The sequence below is a fragment of the Apiospora kogelbergensis genome (assembly GCF_038363985.1).
Source record: "Apiospora kogelbergensis strain CBS 113332 chromosome Unknown utg000003l_segment0_segment0, whole genome shotgun sequence".
In the NCBI taxonomy this organism is placed as follows: domain Eukaryota; kingdom Fungi; phylum Ascomycota; class Sordariomycetes; order Amphisphaeriales; family Apiosporaceae; genus Apiospora; species Apiospora kogelbergensis.
Genome location: NW_027117420.1, coordinates 5289719 through 5305738, shown reverse-complemented (window position 1 = coordinate 5305738; position 16020 = coordinate 5289719). Strand labels below are relative to the sequence as shown.

The 16020-nt window shown below is 57.8% G+C and overlaps 7 protein-coding genes across 7 annotated transcripts; 5 read left to right on the top strand and 2 right to left on the bottom strand.

Annotated features, from left to right (window-relative positions):
• Positions 1–1802: 1802 nt before the first annotated feature.
• Positions 1803–2833, bottom strand: PG998_006516 (metabolite transport protein; the record flags this gene model as incomplete). The annotated part of the gene is made up of 2 exons (XM_066873334.1): positions 1803–2154; positions 2211–2833. The coding sequence occupies 2 exons, from the start codon at positions 2831–2833 to the stop codon at positions 1803–1805; spliced, it is 975 nt and encodes a 324-aa protein (XP_066733431.1).
• A 283-nt stretch (positions 2834–3116) lies between these two features.
• Positions 3117–5683, bottom strand: PG998_006515 (uncharacterized protein; the record flags this gene model as incomplete). The annotated part of the gene is made up of 5 exons (XM_066873333.1): positions 3117–4280; positions 4414–4675; positions 4741–5024; positions 5096–5520; positions 5578–5683. The coding sequence occupies 5 exons, from the start codon at positions 5681–5683 to the stop codon at positions 3117–3119; spliced, it is 2241 nt and encodes a 746-aa protein (XP_066733430.1).
• A 1409-nt stretch (positions 5684–7092) lies between these two features.
• PG998_006514 (uncharacterized protein) lies at positions 7093–7665 on the top strand (the record flags this gene model as incomplete). The annotated part of the gene is made up of 1 exon (XM_066873332.1): positions 7093–7665. The coding sequence occupies one exon, from the start codon at positions 7093–7095 to the stop codon at positions 7663–7665; it is 573 nt and encodes a 190-aa protein (XP_066733429.1).
• A 420-nt stretch (positions 7666–8085) lies between these two features.
• Positions 8086–8874, top strand: PG998_006513 (uncharacterized protein; the record flags this gene model as incomplete). The annotated part of the gene is made up of 1 exon (XM_066873331.1): positions 8086–8874. The coding sequence occupies one exon, from the start codon at positions 8086–8088 to the stop codon at positions 8872–8874; it is 789 nt and encodes a 262-aa protein (XP_066733428.1).
• A 1613-nt stretch (positions 8875–10487) lies between these two features.
• PG998_006512 (S-adenosyl-L-methionine-dependent methyltransferase) lies at positions 10488–11807 on the top strand (the record flags this gene model as incomplete). Its single annotated transcript, XM_066873330.1, has 2 exons — positions 10488–11160; positions 11347–11807. The coding sequence occupies 2 exons, from the start codon at positions 10488–10490 to the stop codon at positions 11805–11807; spliced, it is 1134 nt and encodes a 377-aa protein (XP_066733427.1).
• A 1144-nt stretch (positions 11808–12951) lies between these two features.
• PG998_006511 (uncharacterized protein) lies at positions 12952–13948 on the top strand (the record flags this gene model as incomplete). The annotated part of the gene is made up of 2 exons (XM_066873329.1): positions 12952–13503; positions 13535–13948. 2 exons carry the CDS (start codon positions 12952–12954, stop codon positions 13946–13948), a joined length of 966 nt encoding a protein of 321 aa, XP_066733426.1.
• A 325-nt stretch (positions 13949–14273) lies between these two features.
• On the top strand, positions 14274–15617 carry PG998_006510 (uncharacterized protein; the record flags this gene model as incomplete). Its single annotated transcript, XM_066873328.1, has 1 exon — positions 14274–15617. One exon carries the CDS (start codon positions 14274–14276, stop codon positions 15615–15617), a length of 1344 nt encoding a protein of 447 aa, XP_066733425.1.
• Between the last annotated feature and the right edge of the window lie 403 nt (positions 15618–16020).

Below are 16020 nucleotides of genomic sequence, written 5' to 3'. Positions count from 1 at the left end.
CTGGATGGGTTGAGGTGTGGATGGGTGATGAGAGCATTTGGAGTTGAGGAGAGAATCACGACGACTTATATATCAGTTACCGATACCATGGTCTCGATCAGAGGAGGTGAAGTCCCCCAGCATTTGGGTTCGTATTTGGTGTATTGGTGGCGATCAACGTCAAACATACCCTTGGTAGGCGGGATTACCCAGATCACGACAGGAGCTGCGAATCCAAGTACGCACACTCGTCCCCATGCCGGCTAAAGTCGAGATGGGGATAACAGCCGCGGCAGGTCGATCTGCATGGATGCAACGCCAATTAAGTCAGCAATAGATGAGCAAAGCTTGTTTAACCCAAGCTTTCCCGTCACACGAGGCGAATGGCAGGACCGCTGCAGCCAAGCCTAATCCCTTTTGCCAGATTGGTGGCCGGGGTTTGCCAATGCGTCCCCTGGTCACTGGTTGTGTGTGCGAGTGCCGAAGTGGCTGCTGTGAGAGGGGAATGCCTGCGTGGAGCGCATTCGCGATGGCGCCAGTCGCAATTAGATCGACCGACCCCCTGACCAGCAGCCCACGATCTCGTCCCATCCATCCGGCGGGATGGCAACGCCGTTGCTCGTATGGGGCATATGGAGTCTTGCCGCGTTTCCGCCCCCGTCACTCGTTCTATCGGCGACGTGCTGCTGCGTCCTCAAAAGGACTTCGCTCTGCGTGGAAGCCGCTAGTTGCTGCCGCCGCATTGATGTGCAAATCAATGACTCGGACGTCTGCATGTTCAGCTGGCCCTGGGCCAATGGACAGCTGGGATTGTGTGACCTCGAATGTTGAGCATAAAGAGGTGACGGACCCCTGGGTCCGCGTTTCAGGCGATCATCTGAGCTATCTCATGAGCCGTGGAAGAAACACCGAAGGAGAAGACGGGCTGACATTCCACCTATGACGAGTCACTGGCCATTCGAAACAAGGATGCAAGGGTCGGGTACCGGACGGCAAGCACCACCCTGGACGTTGGGAACCGTCCCCAATGCCAACCTTGGGCGGATTATTCAACGCTGACATATATTAGTCATTTAGCAGGCTTGAATAGATTCAGAGTCAACCCAACCACTCGAGGGTAGTGATGATGCCCATTATCCTAGGTTATCAAGGATTTCCACCGAAAGGTTCATGATGTTGATGAACTCGATGCACGGGCAGTCCAACTGCACCATGGCCGGACGGAGAGCACGGAGTATGGCGAAGAATATGGGCGTGACCAAAGTATCCTAGAGGTGTCGCTGTCAAGTTTCAAAAATCAACTTTGGGCCTTACAAGCGTGACGACAATAATTGTAAAGCTCTTTTTCCTTTCTCCGCATTCCCTGGCGTCGGAGGCACAGGTTCCCGCTTTTACAGTAGCCTGACGATCGGTCTGGCAGTAGTCACGGAATAACAGAGAGATTTTAGAAGTCAACAACACTGGCGTGCCCGTTGGTAGACAAAATCGATCGTACTGTTACCCAGGAGCACCAATGACACACCAGACCTGGTAAGAAAACAGATGTATTAACAGGCCTTCAATACCCCGCATTCCCACTAGTAGGAGGCTCAGCTACCCCGCCATCGTCTTGTCGCCGCCAACCCGCCAAGAAATGCTTCTTACTGATAATTCAGTCCTCAGACTCTTCTTTTCCTATCCATCATCAAAGTAGAGAAGTTCTAAAGAAACATCTGGAGTAGAATAGCAACTGGAATAGAATAGCTGGAACAGAACAGCTGGAATAGAACAGCTAGGTGGGATAGCAGCTAGAGGGAGGTGGGATTTCTGGTGGGCGCTGAAGACTAGCAGGGCTCTCCGCGAATGTGTCTTCCCACCACAGCGCTGAGGGGCTCCATGTCCTGCGGCGACAGCCCCAACGCTTCGTTGTCCGTCTTCTCGTAGAGCGTCTTGCCCTGGGCCCAGATTCGTCGCAGCGTCAATAAGGCACAGAGCGAATCGCCTTTCTCCCAGGCCTGTTTCTCCTCCGCTTGGAGATCGTCCATGGCCGTGTACTTGACGTCGAACTTGGCGCCTGTCTGCGACTCAAACTCCGCCAAAATCTCCTTGGGCGTCGTCACAAAGGACTGCACCTTCAGGGCCTTGTTCACCGAGGCGTCAGGGTTGGCCAAGGCGGCAACAACGAGCTTCCCGACGCTATGCCAATGTATTAGAGACGTACATGCAGATATTGCCAAAGGAACTGGACTTACTCTGGCATTGTGGTGAGGCCGACTTTGCCGTTTCCGTCCCCAATCAGGACGGCCTGTTTAGTTTGGGTGTTGAACCCGCCAGCCTCTTCGTGGCCGCTCTTAGCATCCATGAACATGTCCGCGTAGGGCCCAGTAACGACGTAAGTGACTTTGAGCCTCTTAATCTCGTCTTTGATAAAAGCGCGCACCTTCAGCTTGTTCTGGTGCGGCTTTTCGTGCTTGCTGGTGGCGTCATACTCAATGTCGGTGCCGTACTCGCTGGGGAAAAACCACTTCACGTTGTCCGTCTTCTCGGCGATGCGCAGCAGCTCAATCTGTTCGAGCAGCGCCGTCCGGCCCAGGCAGCAGACCACCGTGTCGATGTCCTGGTAGGCGTTGCGCACATCCTCGGGTTTCGTGATGTCGCCGGTGATGACGGACAGACCCTGCTGCTTCCACGAAGACAGGAGAGGCTGCTTTTGCGGGCTGGACACCGTCGCGGCCGAGGTTAGGATGGACACGCGCGAGATGGACTTGATGGAGCCAGCGCTGGAGGCTTTGGCGATGGCGCTGGTTATGTGTTTGCCAATCACGCCGGTGGCGCCAATGACAAGAATCTTGGAAGGAAGCGAAGTGGCAGCCATGCTTGTTTTGGAGGATGAGTCTTGTTTGTATTGATTTGGACAATGCGAATAGTTTCTGGTCAAAAGAGATGAAATTGCGTTCTATATAAAAATGATGAGAATGACGTGCACGCCTTTATGTAGTCGCTGCGCCCTCCGAACTTTAGTGGACTCCATTTACCCCGCTGGTTCTTGGGTTGTTGTCGCCCCTTGAACTTACATCTGTACCAAATGAGTAGCAAAATCAAACCACCCGAAACCCTCGAAAAACGGAAAGAGAAGAGAAAACGAGTATCAAAACTCATCACATGCCAACCAAGGTAGAGTTGTCCAGCTCCCGTCGCCGCAGCCCGCAGCTCTCGCCCGAGGCACAGTCGCACAGCACCTTGACGGCCTCGCCGAGCCCGACATCGCCGACGGCGAACTCGGGCGCCACGAAGGCGAAGGCGTCGACCAGGCCCTGCAGGAACTCGCAGTCGAAGTCGCCGCCGCCACCCTTGTGGAACTCGAAGTGCACGTCCATGTAGTCGGTGGCGCCGGGCTGCGACTGCAGCTTCCACCAGGGGTTGTAGTAGTGCGGGCCCGCGAACCCGACCGAGTTGCACCACGTCGCCTTTTCCTGCTCCGGGTGCGGGTGGTCGCGCCCGGCGAGCAGCCGCGCCACCAGCGGCGACGGGTCCCACCAGCCGCGCCGCCGCTTGAGCTCCTCGACGTCGTAGCGCGCCTCGTAGCAGTTCTTGCCCGCCGCCGCCTTCTGCGCCGCCGCCGCCGCCGTCTTGATGAGCGCGCCGCGGATCTTGGTGTCGTTGTACTTGCTGCTCTCGACGCTGACGACGATCTCGCCGTCGGTGGCCAGGAAGCCGCCCTCGACGTAGGGGACCTTGCCGATGGCGGCCGAGTCGGTCTTGCAGGCCGTGAAGCCGCCTTTCGTGGGGGTGGGGCAGATCTTCTCGAGCGCGCTCGACACGCCCGTGTACAGGGCCGTGCCCGTCACGGTGCCGACGTGCACCGACGACGAGCCGGCCTCGAGCGTGACGGCGCCCGTCTGCACCACGCAGTCCCGCATCGACGAGCACGAGTCCTCGTTGTTCACCACGCGCGTGCACACCTGGCAGTGCTTCCGGTCCGTCGTCGGCGGGCCCAGGTCATTGGTGATGGTCAGGTCGCGGCCGGCGAGCGCGGGGCTCGCCGTCACGGCGGGCGCGCCGCGTGCGGTGACGGGGCTCGCGGGTGTCGGAGACGTGGTGGCCATGGCGGTCCTGGCCGCCACCGCCGCCGCGAAGGCGACGTCGCGCTTCGTATCCTTGGGCGGGAGGCTGGTGTACTCGCAGCTCTTCGTCCTGACGACGGTAGGCGAGATGGTTAGGAACGGCAGGGTACGGGACTTGTCGCAGACGCAGTACTCTGTCGTAATACCCTGATCTGGGTCTTGGTTCTGCTGGTAGCAAGATGGCTTAGGACCAGAGGGCTTGTTGCAGGCTGGCGTGTGGGGTTAGTCTCAACGATAGTCGAAAGGCACTAGGACGAAAACACGCGAAGCACTTACAAGCATCTCTCTTCGCATGCTGGTTGTCGGTGGCTAACCAGGTCTTCTTTATGACTGGCGCCTTCTGCTTGACGGGGTTGACCAAGACTTGAGCCGCAGCAATGTGCTTGCAATTGTCATCGGGGTTGACACCGTGGAACGGCGTATACTCGATGATAATTTTGCCGATAGTTTCCTTGAAATCCAGCTTATCTGAGTCGCCAGCACCCGGGTACGTCCAGGCACTAAGCTGTCCCCGTCCTGGGTTGACTGCGGCCTTAAGAGCTCGACCCAAGGCGCTGATTTGTTTGGAGTATCTTTGGGCGGTGTTGGTGGCGCTATTGGGTACGGATTGGTAAGTAAGTAATTCACCCGATTATCTCGCGTGGTATTTTCCACTTACCTCACAGCTCGAGTCAGGAGGAACACATTCACGTCATCGCCACTTCCGAAGGGATTGCCCTTTTGGGTCTCCAGGTCCTTCAGGCTGATCCAGTGCTGTCGATTTCTGGCCTGGTTGGCCGGGGTGGCCTCCGTCATGATATCGACGGCAACCTTCTTGAACTCGTCCAGAGTCCGCTCCTCTGAATTGTCATGACTGGTGCGCTTCAAGAATGCGCTGCCACCATTAATGACATTTTCATTGGTGTTTTCCCAGAGATGACCAGCCCAGAAACCCTTGGAAGACTAGCAAAGAAGCAAGACATTAGTGACGAACAACTGTAGAAGCAGTTACGCTCCAGAGCCAGGCTTCTTACCAGGATAATGATACCGGTGCAGCCAGACAGTCCTCGCATTTTCCACACTCCCGGCGTCTTCCCGAACTCATACCACTTCCCAGTAGCACCGACGGGAGTGTCGCCAACCTTCCATGTTTGCAGTTGCTCGGGGGTTGGAGTTATGTCAATGTCAAAGTCCGTTTCCGATTCGGCCCTGCTCTCCAGTAGCTGGAACAGCGAGACTTCGTCAGTCTGGCCCGCGACCGGACTCACATCCGCAGGGGTGAGCAGTGGGATCGCCTCCGAGCCAGGCGCTCGCTTTCCAAAGGTTCCGGCCAGCGCCGGGTCACCGTGAACCTCATCGCCAGGTTTCGCGTTGGGAGTGGCTTTAGGGGCCAAGAAGCCGTTTACCGTCTTACAGTCCTTGCAACCAGGTGCCTTGGCAGCATCGCCATTGGGATCCTCTAAAATTATCGATCAGTACTGCAATCCGGATCGTATAACATGGTAAGGGTGCATACTTCCGCCAAGTTCGCAGAATTTCCCTGTGACCGGCTCACGGGCTAGAAGTGCAGGGTTCGGGATGGCAGCTACGAGTGGTAGCAGACAAAGCAGTTGCCACAGCATAATGTATAAGGCACAGTATGCCAAGACTAGTAAGTCGTTCTTGGAGGTATGATTTAATCAAGTTTCGCTTGTGATAGTATCAAAGGGGGTGTTGGATGATTCTGTGATTGCGAGATTCACCAGATAGGTGATTCTCGATTCCTTATATAGACATTTGATTGTTCGATTTCATAGACCTCTCACCCATGCCGTCGAGATACATGAAGGAACTATCTGAAGACGTCATGTAGGATCTCGTCGCTTAGCATTCGCATTAGGGTAGGTTGAAAATAGAATCATACACACTGCCCACCCCATTGGCAATTCTGTTCATTAGTGGTTGACCTTCACGTATCCGTATAGGAATTTTTCCTAGCACGGGAATAATCAAAGGGGATCATGGATGGGAGGGGGCGAAAGGGGGGCGGAGGACGACAAAAACCAACTTCTATTTCTCTTCAGTACTACTTATTGCTTCTCATGATCAAGTATAATTATAGAAAGCCCAATCGCTGGTTGATAAAGCTTGTTTTTTTTGGATCTAATGGTGCCTAGTGCAAAGCTGGTGATTGGGTGTTTCACAACAGCCAGCAGCGCAGGGCCTCGCACAGCCATGCTCGATGGATGCTGTTGGTCAGATCTTTCAGCTGTTGGATCCTGCCTGATACGCGGGGAGTTGGGGAGGTGCACACAAGCTTTGCCAAGTACGGAAAGGATCTAACAAGCTCACATAAGCCTTTTGCATTGCCACTTCCTTCAAGAACATACACATTTGCATCCAATCGACGACACCATAGTTGACGTCACTTAACGCCAGTCACGCCAGCCGCCGCCGAGAAATGACCGGGACCGGAACATCATCCTTGTTGCGTTTATTTATGCTACATAGCCAACAAAGCATTCGTTTCCAGAGATTCGATCAACTATCATCACCACGATTCCAATGAACATGGAGAATTTCCAGAAAGCCCTAGATACGGGAGACTATGATCGGATTGCTGAGGCATTTCAAACGAAACAATTAACTACCCGATCCGCCATACTTCTTCTTTACCATGGCATCGAGAACAACCTCAGTCAAGGCATCGCATTCTTGTTAGAGCAAGGCGTTCCCGCTACCTCGGTTCAACCGCGTACAATCGCAAAGTGTCACTCTACCGAGATCCTGGGTATGCTAGAACAAGCTGGCTGGCCGTTCAAAGAAAAGGGTCATCTTGTACTCCAGTAAGTATTTGAACCCCAGCTTTAGTCATGTCTGACAAACTAAAAGCTTCACAGTCAAGTGCTTGGAAATGAAGAAGTAGCGAGCTGGCTTCTGGACCACGGTGCACGACTTGACTTTCCCCAGAGCGAAGTGCGCGACGACCTAAAGAAGGGGGGAGAAAGACGGCACCCTCGCGCTCCTAAACCAGGCTGCCGCACAGGGAAACATGGCCATGTTCGATCGCCTCGTTTCCCTCGGGGCAAACCCATCACACAGCCTGGCGTTGCACTACGCTGCTACTTCCGCTGCCGCAGCCGACGACAAGCGGCCACCAGGGTCGAATGCAGCCGACGTCGTCATCGGGCACTTGATCCAGCAGCACGGCTTCGATGTCGACGCCGAGGACAGCTGCGGCGGTCTGGTCCAGCTGAGCGACTTCACCGTGTCGGGGCAGGAAGGCCCGCCCTTGGTCCGCGCCGTGTTCCACGGGAACCTGCCCGCCGTCCGCGCTCTGCTCCGGCACGGCGCCGACGCCGGCCAGAAGGCGGTCCGCACCGCGGTCGAGCGCGACAACCGGGCCGCGCTCGAGGCCCTTCTCGAGGCCGGCGGCGACGCCACCTACGGCTGCTGCATCGCGGCGTCCCGCGCGAAGCTGGACGCCGCTCGCGTCTGCCTGCGGCACGGGGCGGATCCGCGGGCGGCCATGAGGTACGACGCAGAGTTGACATCCAAGTCTGGCACACACGCGCCGATGAGCCGCGCCATGGCGGATCTGCTGTTGGATCCCAAGTACTACTAGAAGTCCTAAGTAGGTAGCATTTTACTATTCTATTTGCTCAACCTTATCGACACATGTCTACAGCTGCTCTCTGTAATGCGACATTCTCCTAGTAAATGAAGAAAAGAAAGAATATCGCACGAGTTCACGGCGTTAAAGTGTATCCATCATTTGATCCGTTTCGCCTTAGGGGGTCATAGGGCCATGAAAACCAAGAACGCATGCATCAATCACTCACCCCAAATAGAAGGATCAACGCTGACGTGCATTTGACAGGTTACGTCAGCCCGCACACGTACTACATGACCATCGAAAACGGATCCAGAAGCCACCCGCATCTAAAGGATATAAGGAGGGACGGGGAGGAGTGAGAAGTTCTTTTCCCTTTGAATTAAAAACTATTGAAAACGACTAGAAACTGTGTCAACCGCTTACAGCAAGATGCGCAAGTCATTCGAGACGGAAACGCCTGACGGCATAACCTGGTACTGCGAGCAAGAGGGCACGGGACCACACATCGTCCTCGTTCCCGACGCCTTCGGAGACTGCCACTTTTTCGACAAATCCATGTCGCTGCTCGCCGCGAGCGGCTTCACCGTCACCAGCTACGACTCGCCCGGCCTGTCGCGGTCGACCCGGGCGCCGCCCGAGTCCTACACGGACCTGACGCCCGAGAAGGTGGCGGGGTTCGTGCTGGGCCTGCTCGACGCGCTGGACATCGACGTGGCGACCTTCTGGGGCGGCAGCGCGGGCGGCGTGGTGGCGCTGACGCTGGCGACTGCGCACCCGGCGCGCGTGCGCAACGCGCTCGTGCACGAGGTGCCCACGTTCCTGCCGGCGCCGTTCGCGGCGGCGCTGGGCCGCAGCGACGACGACATCGTGGCCGTCGTCGCCGACGCGGTGCCGCGCATGCTGGTGGGCGACGACGCGGCCTGGCGGGGGCTCGGCGACGACTGCCACGACCGGCTGTGGAGGAACTCGCCGCGCTCGGCGCGCGCCTACTGGCGCCTCCCGCGGCCCTGGTCGACGGCGCAGCTGCGCCAGATCCGGCCGCCGCTGGCCTGGAGCGTGGGCAACGCCACGCCCATGGGGCTCTACTTCGACAACGTCGTGCGGGCGGCCGAGGCGGAGATCCCGCTGACCCTGCTGCGGGACATGCACTTTCCCTACGTCACGGCGCCGGCCGAGTTTGCCGAGTACGTCGCCCGGGTGACGCGGCAGTATTTGTGATGGCTATGTCACCCTTTCAAGGCCGGAGGAAGGGATGCATATACTCCGCATGGGGGCTGGAAGAACCGAGTAGAGGCCAACGGGAAGGGGGAGAAGTTGTGGGGGCGAACATGCTGACTGCATGATGTGTTTCCCGATTAGATTCCTATAAACCTGTGGATACGGCTCTCGGTTCCGAGATCGAACCCTAGGACCTTCTGGGAGGTCTGTCAGAAGTCCTCCAGCTCAAACAATTCCGGATCAATATTGCTATTCGCTTAGGGTATGAGACGCGATCGATCAGCACAAGCTGCAGAATCTGTCTCCTCTTTTTCAATTTAGATCTCATCGGCCACACATCTCCTGTTGAGGCCACTAGAGCAACTCATAGGTTGTGGTAAGTATCTCACGCGGGTATCGTACGATGCCGAGATCTGCCACTTGAGTACTTGGGGTCGGTTCTCGAAATAGATTTTGGGGGCCGAACGTGATCACAAGTGGAGCGATCGATCATCAGATCCTCACATCTTCCACCCATATACTCTCCAAATATGTAAACTCCTGCCAACCATCTCCCTGTCACCATCCTGTCATCCGGCTCCTCATCTTGGGGCTCGAGTTCAATCAAACGACATAGTCACACGTTAGTAAACTCAGGGTGGCTGCATACGTATTCTTCTCCCTTCCACGACACTCATGCAACCATGGGCTGCCGGCTGCCGGTTGCCGAAGAAAGAGATAACTATGTTCTTCAGCGGCCTAACCACGGAAATCCCAACCGTATTTGGATGCCAATCTTTCCCAAATCCGCGTCAACTCCGGGGCGGGGTTCATGCTCAAAAGTTCTGCTTTGCCTAGTTTGCTCTGCTTCGCTGGGGGAGTAATGAGAAACGGTGAGACGGGCGTCTGTCCAGGGTTGTGATTGGCCCGAGATTCTCGGGCCGAGGACAGTTGGTTCCACGGCGGCAACAAGGGGGTCTGGGGGCAGGCAGAAACCGGGGTTTGCACCAAATATCAGCCCGACCCCTCCGTGCAATGTTTCCGACTGGGTCGATTAGGCCATGGCTGGTGGCCTTCCGGGCGAGCTGCAGATCTACATCAGCTCGAAAGGGGTATAGTTGAATGGAGGGAGGCTAGACTGGGGACTATTCCGGTGGGGAGAGGCCCTTTTAATCGCGTCCTCTCGCCGAGAGCCGCGTGTGTCCCTTGAGCTGATTTTTTCCATCCCTTCCTTCGTAGCATTCCCCCTTCCTTCCTCTTGTTGCACCGACAAACCCCCGAGCTGAGGACTTCGTAGCCATTACATCATGGGACCACAGCAGGTACGACCGAGAAGCCATCAACACGTTGGTGCTGACAACCTCTTGGCCAGCAGTGGATATTATCAAACCAACCCATATTCCACTCCCGAAAATGGCTTTGAACTTGACAACAGTGGATTCATCGGTCACCAGAACCACTCTATGAACATCAGAGAGAATTCAGCCTATCCGGAGCCTGGTGCTTTGCCGGAGAACACTATGCCTGGGATAAGTCAAACTACCCATGCCCCTTATGACTTTACAACAACATCACAGCCTTCTAACTGGCAGCAACCCCCGGTATTTGAATCGTTTTATCCCCCTCCGTCTCAAATGTTTCCAGTTGATGAAGAGTACTCTGCTTCCAGCTATCCCGAGTTCCAGTCTGCTGCTCCTGAGCCTGTTTCTGGCACAAATTATTACCGCCCCATCGCACCGGCACCAGCGCCGGCACCCACTCGCCAGGCACATCACAACCACCAAGTAGTAAACGTCACCCCAGTCCCTCATAGTTACCATCGACCTCTGGATGGGCCAGGCCAGCTATCGGCAACCGACGAAGTAGTGGACCTCAGAGACCACGGCATAAACAAGACATTCACGGGCAAGTCCGTCTTCCCCGACGAGGTCTACTACGAGAACGGACGCACGTACCAGGCGTACCGGGCGGACGCGTACTACTTCCCCAACGACCCGCAGGAGCAGGACCGGCTGGACCTCGAGCACCACATCTGGGAGATCCTGCTGGGCGGCAGGCTCTACCTGGCGCCCATCCAACGGCCGGCGAACGTGCTGGACCTCGGGACAGGAACGGGCCTTTGGGCCAAGGAGTTTGCCCAGCAACACCCGGACTGCCAGGTCGTGGGGACCGACTTGTCGCTCATGCAGCCGACAATCGGGCCGCCACACCCGAACGTTTCGTTCGTCAAAGAGGATGCCGAGGAGGACGAGTGGACCATCCCTGTCGGGTTCGATTACGTCCATGTCCGGGGGGCTTCACATGGCTGTCAAGGACCACATGAAGCTCCTTCGCAATAGTATGTATTATTTACTTTGCAGAATCCCACTCTATTTCTCACCGCCCGTAGCGTTGACGCCCGCCCTCAAAGAGGACCAAATATGCTGGGGAAACTTCTTGTGTTTCACGACTGAGCAAATACAACGGAGAACTAACAAGAAACCCGGCCCCCAGTTTACAAGCACCTCGCCCCCGGCGGCTGGGTGGAAGTGCAAGAGATCGGCCTGGAGTTCGAGTCGGACGACGGCAGCGGCGCGGGCTCGGCGCTGGAGCGGCACTGCCAGCTGGTGCGGCGCGGGCTGGCGGCGCTGGGGCGCGACCCGGCGGCGCTGGGGCGGTACCGCGCGCTGCTGGCCGAGGCCGGGTTCGCGGCGGCGTCGCTGCACGAGAGCGTCGTGCCCATGCCCTGCAGCCAGTGGCCCGCCGAGCCCTGGTTCCGCTACGCGGGCCACTACTCTGCCCTCAACGTCTGCCAGGTCGCCCGCTCCGTCACCTTCAAGCTGCTGCGCGCCGCCGGCGTCACGGCCCGCGGCAACCACCGGCTCGCCGACGAGGTCGAGCGCGAGGTCCGCAGCTGTCGCGTGCACGGGCACTGGCCGCTGCATGTCATCTACGCCCAGAAGCCTTGGAATTGATCAACACGCTCGGGTGGTGGTGTGCAGGCGTCGGGGGAAGGCTTTCATTTATACATATCACGGTACCAACAGGTAAACAGGCTAGGGGTTTCATCGCGGGTACTTGGCATAGTAACACTTCACATACATAGCATGGTGATATATCCACATGCTTACAAGCGTGCCATTCGGAAGTCTTCCGTCCTTCCGTGGCCCCACAGCGTCGTTGCCGCGTGTTGATGAATGTACGGAGTATAAGCCGCGCCAAAGAAAGTCTCAAGCGCCTGACACGCAACGGGGGCTGATCTCCTACGAATGTTCACATGCAAGTGTATCGGCAAGCTTATCGGCGTGCGATATCTCCATATTTGTCGAACGCTCCGGGGGGCTTGTCGGTTTGGACCACCTTTATGCGGCACAGAAGTTCCATACCGCTAGGCGAACCAATGGCGTCGCTTGCCGGTTATGCAATGTGACTGTTGGTGATTTCGCGGCAACTACTATATCGTGGCACGTACCAGGATAGAAGAGTCGATAGATCAACAGTTCATGCAGTATTTTCTCCAGGACACAATTACTCAAGAAACACAACTCTCAATGGGTGAATACAAACCTCAGCCAAGCACCTACAATGATAGACATCATCTACCCGAGCATCAAAATTTAGTTGGATACATGGACGACTGGCAATGGGACGAGGAAGATGGTCACACTCGGCCCGATAATGCTTGTACCCAACAGCCTCCAATCGCGTTTCACCCCCAGCCCCTCTTGAACACATTAGGGTATGACTCCGGTGATGTGGATTGGGTTATGCATCCTTCCATCCCACGCAAGCAAATGCAAAATGGGGGGTTCGACGACAGGTCAACACTCTTCGAACTCGTCCTACCACCCTCACAGCAGTCCGTCTTGGCTCAGCAAGTCAATACTCCAAGCGAAAATATCTGGCCAAGCTCTCAATTTGTCGCGCCTCATCCTGGACTTGCAGATACAGGATTGGACAGCCGTGTTTCCGAAGGCATCGCCATTGGTGGCTCCCCCGCATCTGCACCCCCCGTGAACTACATCTTTTTCAAACCAGGGGCCAGATCAAGACTCTGTCCTCATTGGTGAGGGTCTGACTCTGTCAGCGGCTGGCCAAGACTTCCAAGACCAATACGCGATGTCCCTACCGGATGCCGCCGGCGGCAGACCAGCCCCCGAAGTCGCCCTAGTTGCCGACTCCAGGATAGAGTTGGATTTGATCAGCTCAGATCGCGAGATCACCGGGAAGTCCATCCTCGAAGATGACTCGATCGAGATAGACGGGCGCAAGTACCAAGGGTACAAAGAGGACCGGTATTTCCTGCCGAACGACCCGGAAGAGCAGGACCGGCTCGACATGCAGCACGCCATGATGACGGCGCTGCTCGACAACAAGCTGAGCTGCTCGCCCAACACGCAGCCGACCAAGGTCCTCGACATCGCGACGGGCACGGGCATCTGGCCCATCGAGTTCGCGCGGGAGCACCCGCAGGCCGAGGTGGTCGGCACGGACCTCAGCCTGATCCAGCCGGCGGGCGAGTTCCTGCCGCCCAACGTCTCGTTCGTCAAGGAGGACTGCGAGGACGACGAGTGGACGCTGCCGAAGGACTTCGACCTCATCCACCTGCGCGCCGTCTACACGGCCATCAAGGACCACCGGAAGCTCATCCGCGCCATGTTCCGCCACCTGGCCCCCCGGCGGCTGGGTCGAGATCGTCGAGGCCCGCCCCGAGGTGCTGTCGTTCGACGGCACCAGCGTCGGCTCCGCCGTCGAGCGTTTTGGGAAGATGGTCCACGCCGGGCTCGTCCGGCTGGGCCGCGAGCCGTTCGCCATCACCCGCTACGGCGACATGATGCGCGAGGCCGGCTTCGTCGACTACGACGAGCGGGTGCTGCCGCTGCCCACGAGCGGGTGGCCCGAGGACGAGCGCTACAAGATGGCGGGCCGCTACCAGGGCGCCAACAGCACGCACGCTCTGCTCAGTGGCACGATGCACAGGCTCTTCAAGGCCACGGGGCTCAGCGATGACGAGATCAATCAGGATATCAAACAGGCGGTGCAGGAAATGAAGTACGGATATGTACATGGCTATTGGCCGATACATATTGTCCATGCTCGCAAGCCGCTACTGTAGAAATGGCGGCGACGGAATGTAGTGTAAATACTTGGTATGCATTGGGTACATATGAGAATTGGCCATACTGCACTTTCCATCTCATGTTCTACTCCACGTACCTACTAAATACGAATCTGCACCGCAACTTCCAAGTCCAGTTATGGTGGGAGCAATGACTCATCAAACTGTTGCTGAATCAGTCAGTCGTACCACGGGTTAATTGGTTTCAGAAGCGCGTTGCTCCCATGGTTTCACTTCAAGTATGTGCTGCCCAACAACACCATGAGCATCCGCAACATGCAACATTAGGTATTCCTACACTGCCCTCCTCGTCGCTTTCGCCATGTCCTCCAGTCCCCCCGAAGGCCAACGGCGACGCTCTGCCCCCTCCTTCTTCGAGCGGCTCGGCATTTTCAAGCGCCACCAACCCAAGGGCGGCAAGCAAGTCGACTACCGCGAGCGCTGGCCGACGGTGACGACGCTGGTCGAGCAGCGCTCCGAGTCCGGCTTCTTCGCGCCAGGCTCGAAGCCGCCTGACAAGCCCGCCATGGTCCGGGCCCTCGAGCGCGCCTCCATCTCCCTGCAATGGATCCAGGACCGCATCGAGAGCGTGCATGACCACCTCGACCACAGCATCGAGGTCGCCGAGGCGAAGGCCCAGAAGCGGGCCAGCCTCCTGGAGAAGCCGACGGCGCCCGGGAAGAGCCGACATCCGTATGACACCGGCGTCGAGTCGCACACGCGGGAGCACGCCGAGGCGGACGACGCGGCGTCCACGGCCACGGTGCAGCGGATGGAGACGCGAATCACGGCGGAAACTCTCCCAGGTCGTTCGCAGAACAGATGGCGGCTGCCTTTTACGGGAGCTGGCAAGGCCGAACAACAAAACCGCCCGCCCAAGCCTGTTTCGCCAACCCCTGCCGCCTCGAACGCCTCGGACGAAGGTACCGAAGAAGACATCACCGCCGGCCACTTACCGCGCCCCCAGTGGAAGAGCACCAAGGACCGGCGGCCGAGCCAGTACCCCGACCGCAAGGCGCCGCCGCCGCGCGTCGACAGCAGCAGCGAACGGGCGTCCCCGCTGCACGGCGGCGGCCTGAAGCCCGGAGGAAGCCGCCACACGACGACGCCCAAGGGCCCGTCGCCGGAGCCGTCGATGCGCAGCGGCCAGATGCACAGCCGCAGCAGCCAGCGGAAGCCGCGCCGCGCCTCGCGCGAGACGTCGGCCGGGAGCCGAGACGAGCGCCCGCGCAGCGCCAGCAAGCGGTCGTCGACGCCCGGCACCACCACGCGCACGCCCACGCCGCTGAGCCAGCAGACGGCGCGCCGCGTCAGCGGCCAGTTCGCGACGGCGCTCGGGCTGCTCAGCCCGCAGACGCGCAGCCGCACGACCAGCGCCAACCGCGGCTTGGAGGAGCACGCGCAGCAGCAGCAGCAGAAGCGCGACGTGGCGCTGCGGGATCAGCAGCACCACGACGATGCTGCCGTGGGGTTGGCGGCGTCGCCCGAGTTATCGCCGACGGCGCTGAAGTCACGGGCCAAGTCGCCCACGTCGGGGGCGTTCCGACACCTGCTGGGGGTCGTCAAGGGCGGTGTGCCGCCAAGTCGCGCCGTCAGCCCGCTCAGCATGAATGGCAATGGGGAGGAGACGGAGAGGGCAAAGACTGGGAGGCAGGAGCCCGAGTGATGGAGGAACATGGTCGCTACGGTGGAGGTGGTGGCGGATTGAATGGCTAATATTGGTTAGGAGAGGACCCCTGAAAGTAATGCCGTTGCCGGGGTGGTTACAGTGGACTGGAACAGCACCCGACACTCATAGTTGTTTCGCTTTGCGTCATGGAAGCAGAAGTCGCCCTAGGAGCTTGAATGGAAGGTAGACGGCAGACGTGTCATACATAATGGTATTCGTTCTCCATGCATTGTACGATGTTCAGTTGCCATCAATTGATGATGGGGGAATACCTTGCTCCCTACAGTTGACCGCCAGAAGCATGGACGAAACGAGTCCAATGTCGAGGCGTTCTGTAGCGAAACCGCCGTTCGGCAAAGGCGGGGGCGGGAATCGTGGGAATCGTGGGAATCTCACTAAT